Here is a 17,931-nt window from a genome sequence, read left to right on the forward strand (position 1 = left end):
GACACAATTGGCTGAATAACTGAAAGGCAACAAGCATGAACTAGAAAACCGGGCTCACAATAGCCAGCGGTTCCCAGGAATGCTCTGTTGTTGACCAGGACTTTTCCCAAGTTCATCAAGACAAGAGGATATCAGATAATTTCCTGGGATGACAGCCAGCTTCCTCTTGAAGCTCTCTCAAACACTGGCATACGAACAGGTTTTTTTTTTTAATCTGCTTCTAACTTCCTCTCCCTCCCGAAGAAGACAAATACTTGAGAAACAAGGTCCCAAAATGCTAATGTGGTGACTCTCACTTCCTCTCTACTCCTTACCCTGCTCCAGTTTGCATACTCACTGTGGTGGGGCACGCAGTCTGGGGAAGAAAGTTCTGTGTTTTAAGAGTGGGACCTGCCCAGGAGGATTCACGCTGCCATGTGTTCGTACTGCTGTCTCTGCACCCAGAAAATGCCAGGATGGTCCCTTGGATGGCTGTGGCTCTGATTACAGCCACAACCTTCTTTTCCTGTGTGGACCCTGGGAGTTGTCATTCCTGCCTAGAGGTAGGTGTTAGAAAATTCTGTACTATTATGTGTCACCCTGCCCCCTCTCTCGGGGCTTCTCTATTGTTTCATCTTGGGAAAAAAAAAAAACAACTTTTTTTTGAAAAACTGTTTAAAACTTTCCAGCGTGGGCACCAAGCAGGTGTTTGACACTGGGTAAGAACTTTCTCTAAGTCACAGTTTCTTCAACTATAAGATGAAGGAGTTGGACTAAATGATCTTTAAGGTCCTTTTAAATTTTAACATTCTATGCTCTAAGCTTCCTTCTATAGATAATGCCCCAAGGCTCTATGAACTTTGATCTAGTTTACTTTACAAAAAACAAACCTAGGAACTTCACAATATAAATATAAATCTCAATAAAGAAGCAGAAAGAATACCTTAACCCTTGTCGATGGGGTGGCAGCCTGAATCTAGATTTGCACAGGGTGCTAAAAGGCAACAACCTAGGCTTTGTCTGATTGATGGACCTTTAGCTCCACAGTAATCTCAGTAGAAATTCTAAGAATCGGAGGAAAGCGTTACATCTCCAGAGTTCTGTTGGATTTTATTTTTCTCCTAGGGGTTTGCTCTTTTAAACTAGGACCACCTGTCCCAGTGTGGGGGGCATCTCCAGTCCTGATTTACATATTGTTACTGGACCCAGATGGCTCCCGAGGATAAAGTGAGGCTGGTGACCTTGCACAGCCCTCCCTCACTTAAATCCAACTCACTTGCTAGTCATGGCATCATCTTCCTGAAGTCATGGTCTTCTTCGAGAATGAAAGACAAACAACAACACCTATCTCAGCTGTCTTTTTCACAAGCTTAACATAAATATATTTTGTTATCGATACTAAGAGGTCCTTTCACAGCCCTCGCTGCTCGACTAGATAGACTGTATGAAGTAAAGCCCAGACTCAAACCTGTAATTATTCCACTGTCTCTAGCTGTGTCCTCACACATAAACCAACCAGTTTAAACATAAGATATTTCAGTAGACGCAATGATCATTTTGTTGTAAATAAAATACCTACGAGCTGGTTTGAGAAAATAATTTGCTTTATGACTCATGTTAACTTTTATTTTCTGTCTGCTAGCTTAACAGGTTGTTTTGGAATCATATGCCAAGACTACATTCTTCCTTCAAGGGGTGGTGCTATGTCCTGGTGCTGGGCTTAGAGACCTTTCATGTCAAAACCGGAAAAGGCCTTAAGAAACAGAATGTTAGAGCCCTCATTGTGAGATCTAGGGGGAGGGATCTTTGAATATAGTGTTGGAGTTGGAATATAGCTCAGATAATAGAGGGTTAGAAGTGGAAGAGATCTTAGAAACTATTTGGGCTGGTAGCCTTTTATTATAGATTACTTTACAGAATGGTCATCATAGGAAGGATAACGAGCTTCTCAAACTTCACAGAGTTTTAGAGAAGAAAAGGGGGATGGTAAATTAAAAAGAGGAGAAAAAGATGTTGCTCAGATGCTGAATTCTTCCTGCTGAAATTCTCCTCCTCCTCCCCCCGCAAAAAAAAAAAATGCTGGCAGCCAAGTTTCAGACAAGAAGATTAATTGAAACTTCTGCTTGGAGCATTCAAGTTCCTGTCATTTCTGAGTGAAAGCTAGTATGGAAGCCCATGGAACATTTGGACTTTCTCCCTGTGGTGGGTCATTTGGGTTTCTACGAGAAGAAGGTAAGAAAACAGGAGGGACACAGGAAAAAGATATCATAAAAGCCAGTGTCTGGCATTCTGGGGATTTTTTCTGGCCTTTTTCAAGGCTATCACCATGGTGATTCCTCCCCAGGAAGGAGTAGATTCCAGCTTTAGACTCCAGCTGAGGGCATCACACTGGAACCTGGGAGCCAAGAACACCAGGGACATAGCAAATGATTAGAGCAGATAAACATTTTGTGCGTATGTGCATCTGGCCATGGATTTTTTTCTTTTATGAACATCAGGGCCAAGAAAGACAAGTGGGAATGATATTACTAGACTTTCACTATCTTGCCTCCCAAAGTGTTAGGAAATCTGTTTAGACAAAACTCTATATGAAGGAATAATTTTGCCAGACCAGAACAGGGCTCATAGAATTGATTGTTCTGTTTCTTAATAAACAACAAATTCATATGCTGATCACATATTTAATTTCTGGGGTTTGTTTGTTCCCTAGAAATTACTCTGATTATATTACTAGGGTCAAAAAGTAAAAGGTTATCAATGTAATATCCCTCAGTGTCTGCTAAAGGTCTACTCTTTCCCCATATGTCCTAACTGACCCCTTTGGGATACAGGTATTCTTTGGGCTGTTTAATGAATATGCTTTTGAAAAATTCTTAAAAGCAAAATCTGTGATTTTAGTCCAATGCTCCTATTGACATAGCCTATAAAAGTAGATATAGGTTCACATGGAAACAATGTTGGTGGTAGGAGAAATAAAACTACAATAAGTCCTTTGTTCTCAAAAAATCATTATATATTATAAGAAAAATCACATATTTTATGGCAAAATGTTAGTAACATTTACTGGATATCAATGCAAGTTGATAAAAAAGCCTATATTCACTGAATGCATTTACTGAATGCTTTACAATGCTTTATGCATATCCAACAACTATCCAGGGAAGTTATAAGTAATGTAAGGTAGGATACAGCTGGGGTAAGTATTATTATCCCCATTTTACAGATGCTGAAATAGACTCAGAGAGCAGAAGGAACTTTCCCCAAATCTGGGTAATAAACTGACTTGGGATTCAAACTTGGGTCATCCGACTGTGTCCACTGAATGCCACTGCTACTTTCACTAGTTTTGTTCTTGCTAGGCACCATAGCTTAAGGGTTGGAAAGAAAAAAACAAAAGCACAGTAATTTATAGGATTTATAGCTGAAATAACCTTTGAAAATAACCTAGTCCCACTTTCTTCATTTTACAATGGAAGAAACAGGTTTAGAGAAGAAAACTGACTTTCATACACTCGTAGCGGTAGAAAGTAGAAAACTAGGATTTGAACTCAGATTTTATCCTCCAAAGGTACAACTCTTTCCACTATTCTGCCCTTCTTCCAAAGCCCCTCCAGTTTCTCTGAAGACCCCTCTCTGATTTTCTAAGAAAGGAAAATAAGCAATTGGTTTCTCCAACCCTGTTGCCTAGTACCTGGGAGGTATTATTGCCTTTTAATAATAACAACAAAAGAGATAATAATAAAGAACATTGCTACACCTCTTTATGATTTATTTGCATGGAATATTTCATATGATCCTCCTATCAACCATGAAAAGTAGGTAATGTTGCTGTTATACAGGGAATATTATTACCTTCATTTTATATTTTGGACACTGAGTCTCAGAACTGAAGTTTCATGTAGTTAGTAAGTGGAAGCATAAGGGCTCAGATCCAAATCCTTTGTTTTTAGAATCTGGTGCTATTTCCACTATTTCATTTCTCTTCCTTTTGAAAAGTCCAGTTGATCTGGACCAAAGGAGAAGGAAACATTGTGCTACAGTGGAGGAAATATTTCAGATTGTAATGGAGCAAGAAGCAAAGGAATATATAGTACACACTCAGAAATGAAAGAAAATTGAAGTTGTGGTCAAGGAAACCATTTAATTAGTTGCACACAAATGGCAAAAATGGTTCTGAAGGCAGTAGATTATGGAACAATGGGACAATGCATTTCTGGAAAATTAGGCAATAAGGAGAGAGATTACATAATTTCAGAGCTTACTAGAATCATAGAACATTGAATATTGGAGTTGGATGCTACAATAGAAAGTATTATGTTAGACATCAAATCATAGAATGTTGTGGTTGTGCAGAATCTTAGTACCATGAACTTGAGAAATGAAAAACAGATCTTAGGTATCATCTAATTGATTCCCATTCGATTTAAGAGAGAAGAAAATTGATGCCTAGAGAATGTCTTGCCCAAGGGTCACATAGTGAGTTAATAGTGTCAGGTCTGAAACTAGATAAAGCCCAACCTAGTCCAAGACTCCTTCCATTTTACCAGGATAATGATCAAAATAAAGGTCAAAGACTGTGATCTCTATGCCATCGTAGAATTCCATTTATAGAACTTAGATCATAAAATAAAACAGTAGGCATCTAACATAAATATTAATATTAGTAGTAATAATACCACCAATAAAAACATCATCACATTGATGTGATGATTTAAAATAACATTTTGAGGCATTTATTCCAAGTATTACTACTTCCATTAACAAACAAAAAAGTGAGGCCCCAAAATATGAAGTAGTTTGTCTCAGGTCACAGAGCTTCTCTGCTGGAGAGCCAAGAACAGGATTCATGTCTCTTCGCTTACAGCCTTATGCTTGACAGGTGGAGTATATTTAAAAAGTACTTAATAAAAGTACTAGATGGGAACTCTAGGAGAAGAGTTTTTGCCATTTTAAACTTCTCAGGCTTTTTAAGAGATACCGTGGTTTAGTAGAAAGGACACTAAATTTGATGAGAGAAGATGAAGGTTCGAAAGCAGGTACTGCTTCTTATGAAGTGTATGACATTGAGCATATCATTTGGTCTCTGGGTACTTCAGTTTTCCCATTGGTAAAGTGAGGGAAATAACTTCTGCACCACCCATCACCTAAAGATATTAAGAAGAAAGTGCTTTAAAATGTTCATTTAGAAAAATGAAGTAAAATTTTAAACGTTCCATTTAAATCCTGAAATGAAAACAATCATAAGCTAGTTACAAATATCGAGATGAGTTGATGAATATTCAATTTAATACTTCCCACCTAACCCTAGTGGTCAGGATAAACATGATTGTTCCATATAATAAGCACCAGTGATTTATCTGTGAATGATACAGGTTATTCCAAGTATTGAATACCAGTGCATGGACAGAAATTTCTCTGAAGTCCCAATGGATGTACCTTCATCCACTCAGAACTTGGACCTGAGCTTCAACCCACTGAGGTCTTTGGCTCCACGAAGTTTTTCCAGGATCACTGGACTGAGAATCCTTGACTTGTCCAGGTAATGAATGCTTATTTCTTATCACTTCTAGAGACCATTCTTTGAAGTGAGACTCCTGAATCCTAATGATAACTTATTAATTGATTAAGGTTCATTCTCTTCCTCACTTCTTCCCTCCCTCCCTTCCTCCCTTCCTTCCTACTTTCCTCCTTTCCTTCCTTCTTTTCTTCCTTCCTCCCTCCCTTCCTCTCTCCCTCCCTCCCTTCCTCCTCCTCCTCCTTCTCTTCCTCCTCCAACTCCTCCTCCTCCTCCTTCTTGTTCTTGTTCTCGTTGTTGTTGTTGTTGTTTTTCTTCTTCTTCTTCTTCCTCCTCCTCCTCCTCCTCCTCCTCTTCTTCTTCTTCTTCTTCTTCTTCTTCTTCTTCTTCTTCTTCTTCTTCTTCTTCTTCTTCTTCTTCTTCTTCTTCTTCTTCTTCTTCTTCTTCTCCTCTCTCTCTCTTTCTGTAATAATAGGGGCAACTATAGTATGGTAGAAAGAGCTACAGAGTTAAAAAAGAGATTTAAATCTTGACTTTGCTGCTTACTCTTCACATAATCATGAACAAGTCATTTAGCCTCTTGATCTTAGTTTCTTCATCTGCAAAATTAGTGAATTGGACTGGATAGTTCTCGAATTCCTCCCAGCTAAAAGCCTACATATTTTTTCTGCCTCAGGATCTGTGAGGGACAGAAAGCTGAATGAAATTCCTTTCTCTCAGGACATTTCATGATGAAATATGCAGAAAAATAAGTATAATAAAAATAATATGCAAATAATAGTGTGAGCAGGGAGATATCACTTTCTGTTGAACTGGGCATTGAAGGATGGACATAATTTTACAGTAAAGATAATTGTTAATAATTAATTATGTTAATACTGTGATTATGATGATATTATTTTCATCTTCATATATTGCTTCAAAGTTTGAAAAGTCATCTCTTGATATCACTCCCTGGGAGGCAAATAGTAGAAATATCCTTTTTCTTGCAGAGGAAGAAATGAATTAAGAGATTAAATGACTTGTCCAAGGTCATATAGCTAGTAAATGTATGATCCAGGATTCCAAGAGAAGAAGAGGGAATTCTTCTAGGTGATGAGAATAGAGTGAGATGAGAAGCTACACGGCAAGTTCAATGAATCTCAGTTGGACTTGAGTGAAGAGTTTGTGTAAGGGAGCAGTAGAAGATAAAGATAGTTTGCATTCCTACAGACCTTTAGGGTTTATAAAGTGTTCTTCACATAATGAACCATTCAGTATTATTACCTTGATTTTACAGATAAGGAAACATGCCAAGAGAGATTAAATGCCTTGTCAATAGAATCAGTAAATATTACAGCCAAATTTGCATCCAAGTTTCCTGATTCTTTAGAGATGATTTAACAGTTGCTTCATTTTACGCAGAAGGGAAATGAGGGCCACAGAAGTATAGTCGTTTGCCAAAGTTTAACCCAGAAAGTGGTGGTAGAGACAGAATGCAAACCAAGTTTCCCCGGGCTCTCAGTCTAATATTTCTACTGCTCTGCCATTTTATAATTTTGAGACTGATTGGGAAGTGCATTGAAAATCAATCTAAAGAAGTTGTATTTTTATTCTGTAAGCAATAGGGAGGCACTATAGGTTCAGAACACAGTAATTAGAGGCATGTTTTAGCTAAAGTGATTTTGTTAATTTGTGTAAGCTGGATAAGGGGATGGAAAGCTTGGAGAGAGGGAAAGGAATTAATCTAGAAGTTATAACTGCAATGGTTTGAGTATGACTGGTTGGGAACCTAAAGTCGTGAGAGTGATGGTGAGACTGGGAAATAAGGAAGGGGAGAAAGTTTGTGAAGAAAGAATCGCGAAGGTTCTTTTAGGTTTCTCTGGAAGGTAGGAAATTCACCTGGGGAAGACTTCAGTCTAAGTGATTTCATGAACCTATATTCCCCAGTTGTATAATTTTTCTGATTCAAACTAAAAAGATGAGGGGTTATAAGGAGTCTTAAAGAGTTTCTGTAGGGCAGTTTTCCCATCTGGGAGTTGTGTTCTTACAGACTTTGGCTAGGCAAATGAATGTACTCACCTAATGGTAGATAGTGTTCTCTCATGAACTTAATTGAAGGATATTTATGGCAATGAAGAGTATATGGTGCAGAGAAGCTTGTCCTATAGCCTAAGTGGGGGATAGCTATTTCTGCATAACTAGCTTCATACCTTAACTCCTTCATCCCTCAATTAGCTTCCTTACCTTTTACATAGGGGATGCTACTGCTTTCCTGATTTTAGTCAATGGATGCCTTAAGTATCAAATGACAGAAGAGATAGCACTGGTCCTAGATCCTTAGCAGTGGAAATTTGTGTGACTTTTTGGCATTGAGTCTTTCTCACAGAATGACATTAATCATTAATAGTGTCTATTAACTGTGTCATTAACCTGTCATTAACTAGGTCTATTTACTGTGCTATTCATTTACCACATATAGGAAACTCCCTTAACAGTTCTGAGTTTTGGTGTACTATGAGTCAGTCTAAAGAGTGTGTTTATTTGTTTCCTTAAGCTTGGAGGATAGCTTCATTTTGTTAGGTTAGAGGCTTTAAATATTGATGAGAATCTGGCCATAGACTAGTTATAGGCTCTTTGAGAGGGGAGACTTTAAATCAAAAGGTGTCGGAATTGAAGGTACATTAGAATTCAGAATACTGGTATTAGCAGTAATGATAGTTAGCACTTTAAGCTTTGTGAAGCTCCTTAGAAATATTATCATTTTAATCATCAAAATAACCTGAGAAAGTAGGTGCTACCATCATCCTCATTTTACAGATGAAGGAATTGAATTAGACAGAGATTAAGTAATTCACCTGGGTCACACATCTATTAAGCATCATAAGCATATTTTTGAACTCAGGTCTTCCTGGCTCCAGATCCAATGCCCTATCCACTGCACCACTGAGCTGCCATCTAGTAGAAGGTAACTTAGAACCTTGAATATCAAAGCTAAAAAAGAGACCTTAAAACTTAGAATGACAGGGCTCGAAAGGACCTTAGAATTTGAATGTCTTTAGGAATGGCTTTGAGGATCATCTAAAATTTCTCATTGTATGGAGTAAGACATTTAGAACAAAACAAAGTGAAGTAATTTTTCTCAAAGTCACTCCAGGAAAGTTCGTAACAAAGTTGGAAAAATTCAAGGTCAGGCCTCTTGATTCCTAATTCAATTTCACTTTCAGTTGCAAAGTCTTGCCTCTCTCCAATGGCAAGTAAGTATTTGTTGCTCGATTCACCCAACTTGCCCAGTTTGCCAATATTATTGTCTGCCTAATTCGTGAATGGGAAGGTTGAATAGACAAGTTGTTTTGTTTTGAATTCTAGACCTGTATTTTCATGGAAATCACACACAGTCTTATTCACTGCTGTGTGTCTATGGGACAAAAAGGTTCTCATCTATCTCTGTTTCCTGACCAAAATCATCAGCCGTCAGCCATTCCCAGTTTCCAGTACCACAACACTGAATTCTGTTCAGACCTCAAGTGATTTTTTTTCTACTGAGTTTTCTGTCTCCGTATGCCTGGCGTGATAATTGTGTGTTTGTCTGTACTGCCAGTGTGATAATACTGTGTCTGCTCATGCATCTGATTTAATAATGCCATGCCAGTGATATCTGCCTGTTTGATCTCTCTGCTGGGGCACATTCACCTGTTGTTTCACATCTGTATGGGCATCTGGGTTGGTAGGATTCTGTCCTGGAATTTTCCTCAATGCAAACAGTATCTCTATACCCCTCTTCTTTGCAGATGTGATATTCAAAAGATTGAAGATGACGCTTATCAGGGCCTATATAATCTCTCCACTTTGATCCTGACGGGAAACCCAATCCAGAGTCTGGGTCTCAGAGCCTTCTCTGGCCTGCCAAGATTACAGAAGCTGGTTGTTGTAGACACAAATCTTGTATCTCTGGAGGACTTCCCCATTGGACATCTCATGACCCTGCAAGAACTATATCTGGGACATAATAACATCAGTTTTCTCCAGTTACCCAGTTATTTTGCCAGCTTCAACTCCCTGCAGCATCTGGACTTTCACCTCAATCAGATAAAAAATATTTCTGATGGAGATTTAGAGCCTATAAAACTGAATTCCAAGCTCACCCTAGACCTTTCCCAGAATCCTATTCAATATATCCATCCAGGTGTCTTGAAGGGGATTCACTTATCTGGACTAAATCTGAGAGGAAGTTTCCACAGCTCAGCAATCATGCATGCTTGTCTTAAGGGAATGACTGGCTTACAAGTTGATAAGCTGGTGCTTGGAAACTACAAAAATGAAATCCAAATGGACAGCTTTGAGAGCAGCATCCTAGATGGGTTGTGTGAGGTGAACATTGATGAATTTTGGATGGTTGCCCCCTCTGACTTCCCTTCAGATAATGGATTTTTCAAATGTTTAGTCAATGTTTCTGTTTTATATCTAGTTGCAGCTCCCCTAGAGGAGCTTCCTAACCTACCAATATTTCCTAATCTGTTCTCTTTGACCTTCACTGACTGCAACTTTGATAGATTGCCTAACTTGTCACCTACCTCTTTCCCCTCCCTTAAAGAACTCCGGTTTACTCGTCACAAAGATCTCACCACTTTGTCTGATTTGGAACTTCCCAGTCTGGAGCTTCTGGACCTCAGCCAAAATGCTCTGAATCTTTTGTCCTGTTGTTCTGATAAGACATTTGATACACCCAAGCTGAAATATTTGAACCTGAGTTATAATGCCAATATCCATTTGTCTAAGAACTTCATGGGTCTTGAGAGCCTAGAATCTCTGGACCTTCAACATTGCCAACTGAAAGGTCAGGATGATTACCCTGCCTTTTTCTCACTCGCAAATCTCCAGTACCTGGATATTTCTTACACAAACACTCATGTCAAATCTAAACACATTTTCACAGGTTTGAGCAATCTCAGACATCTGAAAATGGCTGGTAACTCTTTTCAGGACAATATCTTACATGACATCTTCAAGAACTTGAGTCAGCTTGTCTCACTCAATATTTCCTACTGTCACTTAGAAGTACTCCAAGGAGCAATGGAGTCCCTCCGTCAACTCCAGGTGTTGGATATTAGCCATAACAACCTCCAGACTTTTGATCCACTCATTTATGTGCCTCTTTCAAACCTCCAGGTCCTGAACTGCAGTTCCAACAGCATTACAGCAGTAGATGGGCAGAATCTACAGGAACTGTCAGGGACCCTGGTTTCTATTGATCTTTCTGGAAACCCCTTTGATTGTGTCTGTGCCAATCAAATGTTCTTTCAGTGGGTCAGAGAGCATATACAGCTCTTGAAGAAATCTAAGCCAATGACTTGCCAGACCCCTTCTCATATGAAAGATGTCTCTGTGCTATCATTTGATGATTTAACCTGTCGGATGAAAAAGACCATCATTGCTATGTCTGTTTTGGGCATAATGGTGGTACTTTTGGTACTGGCCATGGTCTATAAGTTCTATTTCCACCTGATGCTGCTTGCTGGCTGTAAAAAAATTAGTGGAGGGGAAATTACTTATGATGCCTTTGTCATCTATTCCAGTCAAGATGAGGATTGGGTGAGGAAGGAATTGGTGAAGAACCTTGAAGAGGGTGTGCCCTCATTCCAACTCTGCCTCCACTACCGAGACTTTATCCCTGGGGTGGCTATTGCTGCCAACATTATCCAGGAAGGTTTCCATAAGAGTCGGAAGGTCATTGTTGTGATCTCCAAGCACTTTATCCAGAGCCGCTGGTGTAAGTTTGAGTATGAAATTGCCCAGACATGGCAGTTTCTGAGCAGCCAGGGGGGTATCATCTTCATCATGCTACAGAAAGTGGAGAAGTCATTGCTACGACAACAGGTGGAACTCTATCGGTTGCTACGCCGAAACACCTACCTGGAATGGGAGGACACTGGTCTGGGTAGACATGTGTTTTGGAGACGGCTGAGAAAAGCATTGCTAGATGGTAGAACAAAGGGTCACAAAGAAGCAGATGAACAGGAGACCAGGTAGCCAGAGTCACCCACTTAGTGCTGAAAGGAAAAGAAAGGAGTATCACCCATTCTCTTTTCCCATAATCGTTATCTATATCTTGCCCCCCATTATTATAATTCAATGTGACACTGAGTCTCATAGGGACAATGGACACTATGTAGTTCAATCCTTCCATCTTGCAGATTAAAAAAAAAAACATAACAATTTTCTATTTTAAATACAAATATTCCAAACAATCTGAGATGTTTAACATTGAGATTGAAGCTTTGTTGTTGTTGTTCAGTCACTTTTCAGTCATGTTTGACTCTTTGTGATGGTTTTTTAGGGTTTTCTTGGCAAAGATACTGGAGTGACTCACCATTTCCTTCTCTAGCTCATTTTACAGATGAGGAAACTGAGGAAAACAGGGTTAAGTGACTTGTCCAGGGTCACATAGCTAGTAAGTATTTCAGGTCAAATTTAAACTCAGGTCTCCCTAGCTCCAGGACCAGCACTCTATCCATTGTGCCACACAAGAAATTATTTAGGAAACAGGTAGATCTAGGTTCTGGCACCAGCTCTGCCACTAACTAGCTTGAGCTTTGGAACATGTCATTTCCCTCCTATGAATTTGTTACCTGTTTCATAAAATGAGATTTTTAGGTTCTCTTCCTCTTTCATGATCTGTGAACTTTTCTTCTTCATTAAAATACAAGCTCAAATATCTCAGCTAATTTAAGCATTCTCCTTTTAGTTTCTAAAACAGTTATACAAAGAATAGGAGGTAATGTCCAATCTAGATTCCAGTTTTGGAAATAAAAGATTCTGGAAATCAATGCATTCTTAAACAAAAAGAAATTTGAATGGTACACTATGTTCTATAAAAATCATTACTAGATTATCCCTTTTGTAGCATTAAAATTGTTTGGATAGAATAATGATCCTTGATTTAGTTAGAAAGCATTCTAGTTAGAATTGGCATGACCTAGATATCACATTGCCTAGAGGCAGGGGATTGAATCAGCTGACTTCTAGAGTTTGCCTTCTTTCTGAAAGTCTCAAAGTACAATGGAGAATGCAAATTTGGTTACTACTTATTGTGTGATCTTAGACATGTCTCTTTAATTTTCTGGAACTTAGTTTCCTCATCTGTAAAAAGAGAAAAATCCTTTGTAAAGTGAGGAGAGTGGATAATCCATAAGATCAAATCAAGCTCTATATTTTTCTCCTATATCTGTGGAGGAAGCACTAGAGTTGGAGTCAAAGGAAGTAAGTTCAAATCTCATATCTGTCACTTACTTTATGATGCTAGACAAGTGATGTAACTTCTCTGAGCTTTGGTTTCATCATCTATAAAATGAGAAGCCATACTATATTTAGGGTCTTTAATATTTTTGCATGTGTCAAGGACACCTTTGGCAATCTAGTAGAACCTAAAGACCCATTTTCAGAATAATATTTGTAAAAAAAAAATAGGATTACAAAGGAAACCAATTATATTGAAACAAAGATATATTTTTCCTAATCTAAGTTCATGAATCCTAAACTACATATTTAAAAATAAATTTATTATTTTTTTAACATTTCTTAAATTTTGAGTTTTAAATTCTCTCCCTCCCTCTATCCCCTCCTTTGGCCTCTTAGAAGGCAAGCAAAATTATATCAATTATACATGTTAAATCATGCAAAACATATTTCCATATTAGCCACATCTTAAACAACAACAAGAAGAAATAAAGGAAGAAAGTTATACTCCAATGTGCACTTAGATTTCATCAGTTCTTTCTCTGGAGGAGGATAGCATTTTTTCATCATGAGTCATTTGGAATTGTGTTGGATTATTGTATTCTTCAGAGTAGGCAAGTGTTTTACAGTTGATCATTACCACATTGCTGTTACTGTGCACAATGTTCTCCTGGTTCTTCTCACTTCACCTTGCATCAGTTTATATAAGTCTTCCCATGCCCTGCCCCAGCCAGAATGGCCCCCCATCACTTCTTCTAACTCATAGATGCTACATCACAATCAGATGCCACAACTTGTTCAGCCATTCCCCAGTTGATGAATTTCCCCTTAATTTCCATTTCTTTACCAAAACAAAAAGAGCTTTTTAAATACATACATATAGACATACATGTATATATACATACACTACATACATAGGTATATATATATATATCCACACATATACATGCACATACACACAACAGACATATTTATATGTATGTGTATATATGCAGACATACATATATGCACATGTATGCACACACATATATACATGTGTTATAGCTTTTAATTAGGTCTACTTTTGCTTTGTCTGAGATCGTGATTGCTACCCTGACTTGTTTTTACTTCAGCTGAAACATAATAGATTCTGCTCCAGCCCTTTGGTCTGTCTTTGTGTATATCTTTCTGTTTCCAATGTTCTCTTATAAACAACACGTTGTTGGATTCTGGTTTCCAATCTATTCTGCTATCTGCTTTTGTTTTATGGGTGAGTTTACCCATTCACATTCACAGTTGTGATTACTGTGCATTTTCTTTCATCCTCTTTTTTATGTTTATTCTTCTTTCTCTCTCTTTTTCTTCCCTATTCTGTCTCTTCTCAAAAGTCTGTTTTGCTTCTTAATCTGCCCTCCCCTTATCATCTCATCAATGTTTTAGCCCCTTCCCTTCTTAATTCTCTATTGAGTCAGATAGATTTCTATATCCAGCAGTGTGTGTATAGGTATATGTATGTCTATATATGTATATGTATATACATATACATATACACACATAGTGTGTATATATATGTGTGTGTGTGTGTATGTATATATATTCTTCCCTCTTTAAACCAATTCTGATGAGAGTGAGGTTCAAACGTTGCCCAACATCCCCCCCCCCATTTTGCTCTCTACTGTAGAAGCTCTTCCTTGCATGCTTCTTTTACGAAAATAATTTCACCATTTTACTTCTCCCTTTCCACCTTCTCTAAGTGCATTCCTTTACTCACTTTCTTTTTTTGAGATCATCCCAATATAATTGATCTTACCTTCTGTTTATGTAGAGTCCTTATAATTGCCCTAAAAATGATAAAGTATATATGGGTTATAAGTATCATCTTCCCATGTAAGGATGTAAATAGTTTGTCTTTACTTAGAGTCTCTTATGATTTCACTTTCATGTTTACCTTTTCATACTTTTCTTGAGTCTTATGTTTGAATGAAAAATTTTCTATTCAGCTCTGGTCTTTTCATCAGGAATGATTGAAAGTTCTCTATTTCTTTAAACACACATTTTTCCCCTGAAGGATTAATCTTGGTTTCACTGGATAGATTATTCTTGGTTGTAATCCTAGCTCCTTTGCCCTCTGGAATATCATATTCCAAGCCTTCTGTTCCATTAAAATGCAAGCTGCTAAATCTTGTGTGATTCTGACTAGCTCCATGATATTTGAATTGTTTCATTCTGGCCACTTGAAGTATTTTCTCTTTGATCTGGGAGCTCTGGAATTTGGCTATAATATTCCTGGGAGTTTTAATTTTTGGATCTCTTTCAGGAGACCATAGGTGGATTCTTTCAATTTCTATTTTACACTTTGGATGTAAGATATCAGGAGAGTCTTCCTTGATAATCTCTTTAAATATTATTTCTAGGCTCTTTGCTAGATGATACTGGCTTTCAGGTATTCAAATAATTCTTAAATCTTCTCTCCTCTGATCTTCTGAGGCTGAGATGCAACAAAGTATAGATCAATTCTCTGCTGTTTTTTTTTCTAATTTTGGCCTAACAAACAACACCAAGAAAACATAGGTTCTCTACCAACTAGCTCTGCAGCACCCATATGTGGAATCATTGATTATAGCAAATAGAGAAATTTTGAATGCTGCAGATAAGGTCACTTACATTTGCAGGATACTTTCCAATTTTTCTTGTACCATTCTTATCTCTTTAACTCTTCCAGGAATTCTTTTTTGGACTTCATTCTAATTAGCAGTTTTCTTTGAGACTTTGTTCATAGCTGTTGTATCATCTGTGTTTTGTCTTGATCTTCCCTTCCATCGTAGTAGCTTTTTTTATACTCAACTTCATTCTTTTAATTTTTTTTTTGCTGTTTGCTCATTTTTTTCTAGCCTATTCCTTGACTTTGCACTTTATGTTAAAGTTTGGCTGTGCTCACCTGGAGATGGTGGAGACAAAGCTTCAGGTTTCGTTGTGCTGCAGTTTTCAGAGATTGTCCTGAGGGTCTCCAGTTTTCAGTTTTTCCAAAGTGGAGTGATCTGGGGAGAGGTGTGGTCACTGCTCTTCTGGTGTACTTTCTAGTCTTTACCTATGAACGGCCCCTACTCACTTGTAGTTGCAACTGCTAGAGCTTTGCACTGCCTTGAAACTGCTACCAGGGCCCCTGCTCCCTTGTGACTGACCAAAAATTCTCCTCCCCTCTCTGGACCTTCAACCTAGAACTGCTTGTAAGTAATACAATTGCCAAACTCTTCCACTAATCTCTTTCTGACCAGTTGCCCAACTCCCTTGCATCCGTGTAAGAGCTCCCAAAGCTGCTGCTACTGCTACTGCTGCTGCCAGATCCATGGCCTTCCACTAGTGCTGCTGCTGTGTGCATACACTCCTGACAGGCCTCCACCCCTGGGTCACAGCTCTCTCCTGCTGACCTCCTAAATTGTCTTAGGCTGAAAAAAAGTCTCACCCTGACCTTTTCTTGGCTCTGCCATTTCACAATTTTAATTAAAACATTATTTTAAAGTTGTTCAGAGGAGAATTTTGGCAGAATACAGCTGGATTGATGCCTGTACTTGGCCATCTTAAACCCTGAAATCTACTAACAGACCCCCTAGGGCAGGGATAGACTGGAGACAGATCTAAACTTCCAGAGAATTGTTCATTTTTTTTTTTAGTGTGTGCATTTACACCTCAGAAATTGCCAGTTGCTACAAATCAGGGCCTGATTTATTGTTTTGTTGACTCTTTAGGCTTAACAAAGTATTAATATTGCAGAATGCATATTAAACTTAAAAAGCATGGTACATGAATTACTGCCCCCCCTTGTTAAAAATTTACCAGCATGTACCTATTTTCTCTTTAACCACTGCTTGAGCTCATAAGGAATGCACTAGAAGTTTCAAGGCATGAAATCATCGCAATACTGGAGGCCTGGTAGCTATAGATTAATTAATTATAACAAAACCAACAACTAACATCTGGGATTTATATCGAATCTTAAGGCTTCAAAAATATCATATATCCATAATTTCATATGAGCCTCACAAAAACTCTTGCTTCGGAGGTTCCATCAATGCCAGTTTAAGAATCTCTGGACTAAATGATCTCTAAAGTCACCCTCAGTTCTAAATCTAATATCCAACGTTTTAATAGAATGCGTGGACAATCTGGGTCAACAAGTGAAGCTAAATAACAGTTGGGAGGTACTTTTCAAGGAAGAAAGAGCTGGCCCCTCTAAGGAAGAGGCTGCTCCTTATCTTATGAAGAAGGAGAACATTTCAGCAATGTTTGAGAACAGATGGACAGCCAGCCAATCTTCTCTTCCTTTGTAAATATAACATGCAATCAGAGGGTGGAATGGATTTCCCCTCCCACATCTTTTACTTGTGAAATATTTTGAGAGTAAATAGCTCATGTTTCAGTTTCCTGTTGGTAAGTATTGCTGAGATCATTTAGGAAGGGGTGGGAACTTTCAGGGAGAATAAATGACACAGAGGTTAATGTGGGTCATGTGGCAGTGAGTTCATAGCTGGGTTTACAACCACCACATCCTGAAACTTCTGAGGTTATAGAATGGTGAAAAATAGCCCAAAGTTCAATTATACATATATATACACACACACACACACATATATATATATACACACACATATATATATACACACACACATACACACACATACATATATATATGTGTATATATGTATACACACACATATATATGTGTGTATATGTGTGTATATATGTGTATATATGTGTGTGTGTGTGTGTATATATATGTGTCACATATGTTTAAAAATGTGTAAGTCCATTCATGTAAACATGTGGAGGTAGGTAGGTAGATAGTGATACAGATGTAGATACTGAGTGATTTGTTCACACATGTAAATATGTGGACATATGTTGATGCAAAAATCTTAGGAAAAAATAAAGGGAACTAGAACATTTTTTTCATAACCCAACTGTGACCACATTGCCCCAACATGGCAACTGAAAGTGAAAGAAAAAGGTTTCTGATATGATACAGCACTAAGTTAGGAACAAAATTTAGATAAACTGCAGTCTCTGACCTCAAGGGTCTTACAGTCTGGGAGGTAGATATAACAACACCACAGACAAATTTAACATACAATCTTGCACGGAAATTAGGATATGAAATAAAGTGCTTTGCTTCAATGAAAAGGTCATTAGTGAATAGGAAGATTAAAGATGGCTTCTTAGAAGAGGTGGCATCTGATTTGGGTTTT

The 17,931-nt window shown here is 38.0% G+C and overlaps 1 protein-coding gene across 1 annotated transcript; it reads left to right on the plus strand.

Moving 5' to 3' along the window:
* Positions 1 to 346: 346 nt before the first annotated feature.
* TLR4 (toll like receptor 4) lies at positions 347 to 11,762 on the plus strand. Its single transcript, XM_036748225.1, has 3 exons — positions 347 to 542; positions 5,352 to 5,518; positions 9,265 to 11,762. Exons 1-3 carry the CDS (start codon positions 456 to 458, stop codon positions 11,501 to 11,503), a joined length of 2,493 nt encoding a protein of 830 aa, XP_036604120.1. The 5' UTR covers positions 347 to 455; the 3' UTR covers positions 11,504 to 11,762.
* Positions 11,763 to 17,931: the final 6,169 nt, after the last annotated feature.

This window comes from Trichosurus vulpecula, chromosome 3, assembly GCF_011100635.1.
Source record: "Trichosurus vulpecula isolate mTriVul1 chromosome 3, mTriVul1.pri, whole genome shotgun sequence".
Lineage (NCBI taxonomy): Eukaryota > Metazoa > Chordata > Mammalia > Diprotodontia > Phalangeridae > Trichosurus > Trichosurus vulpecula.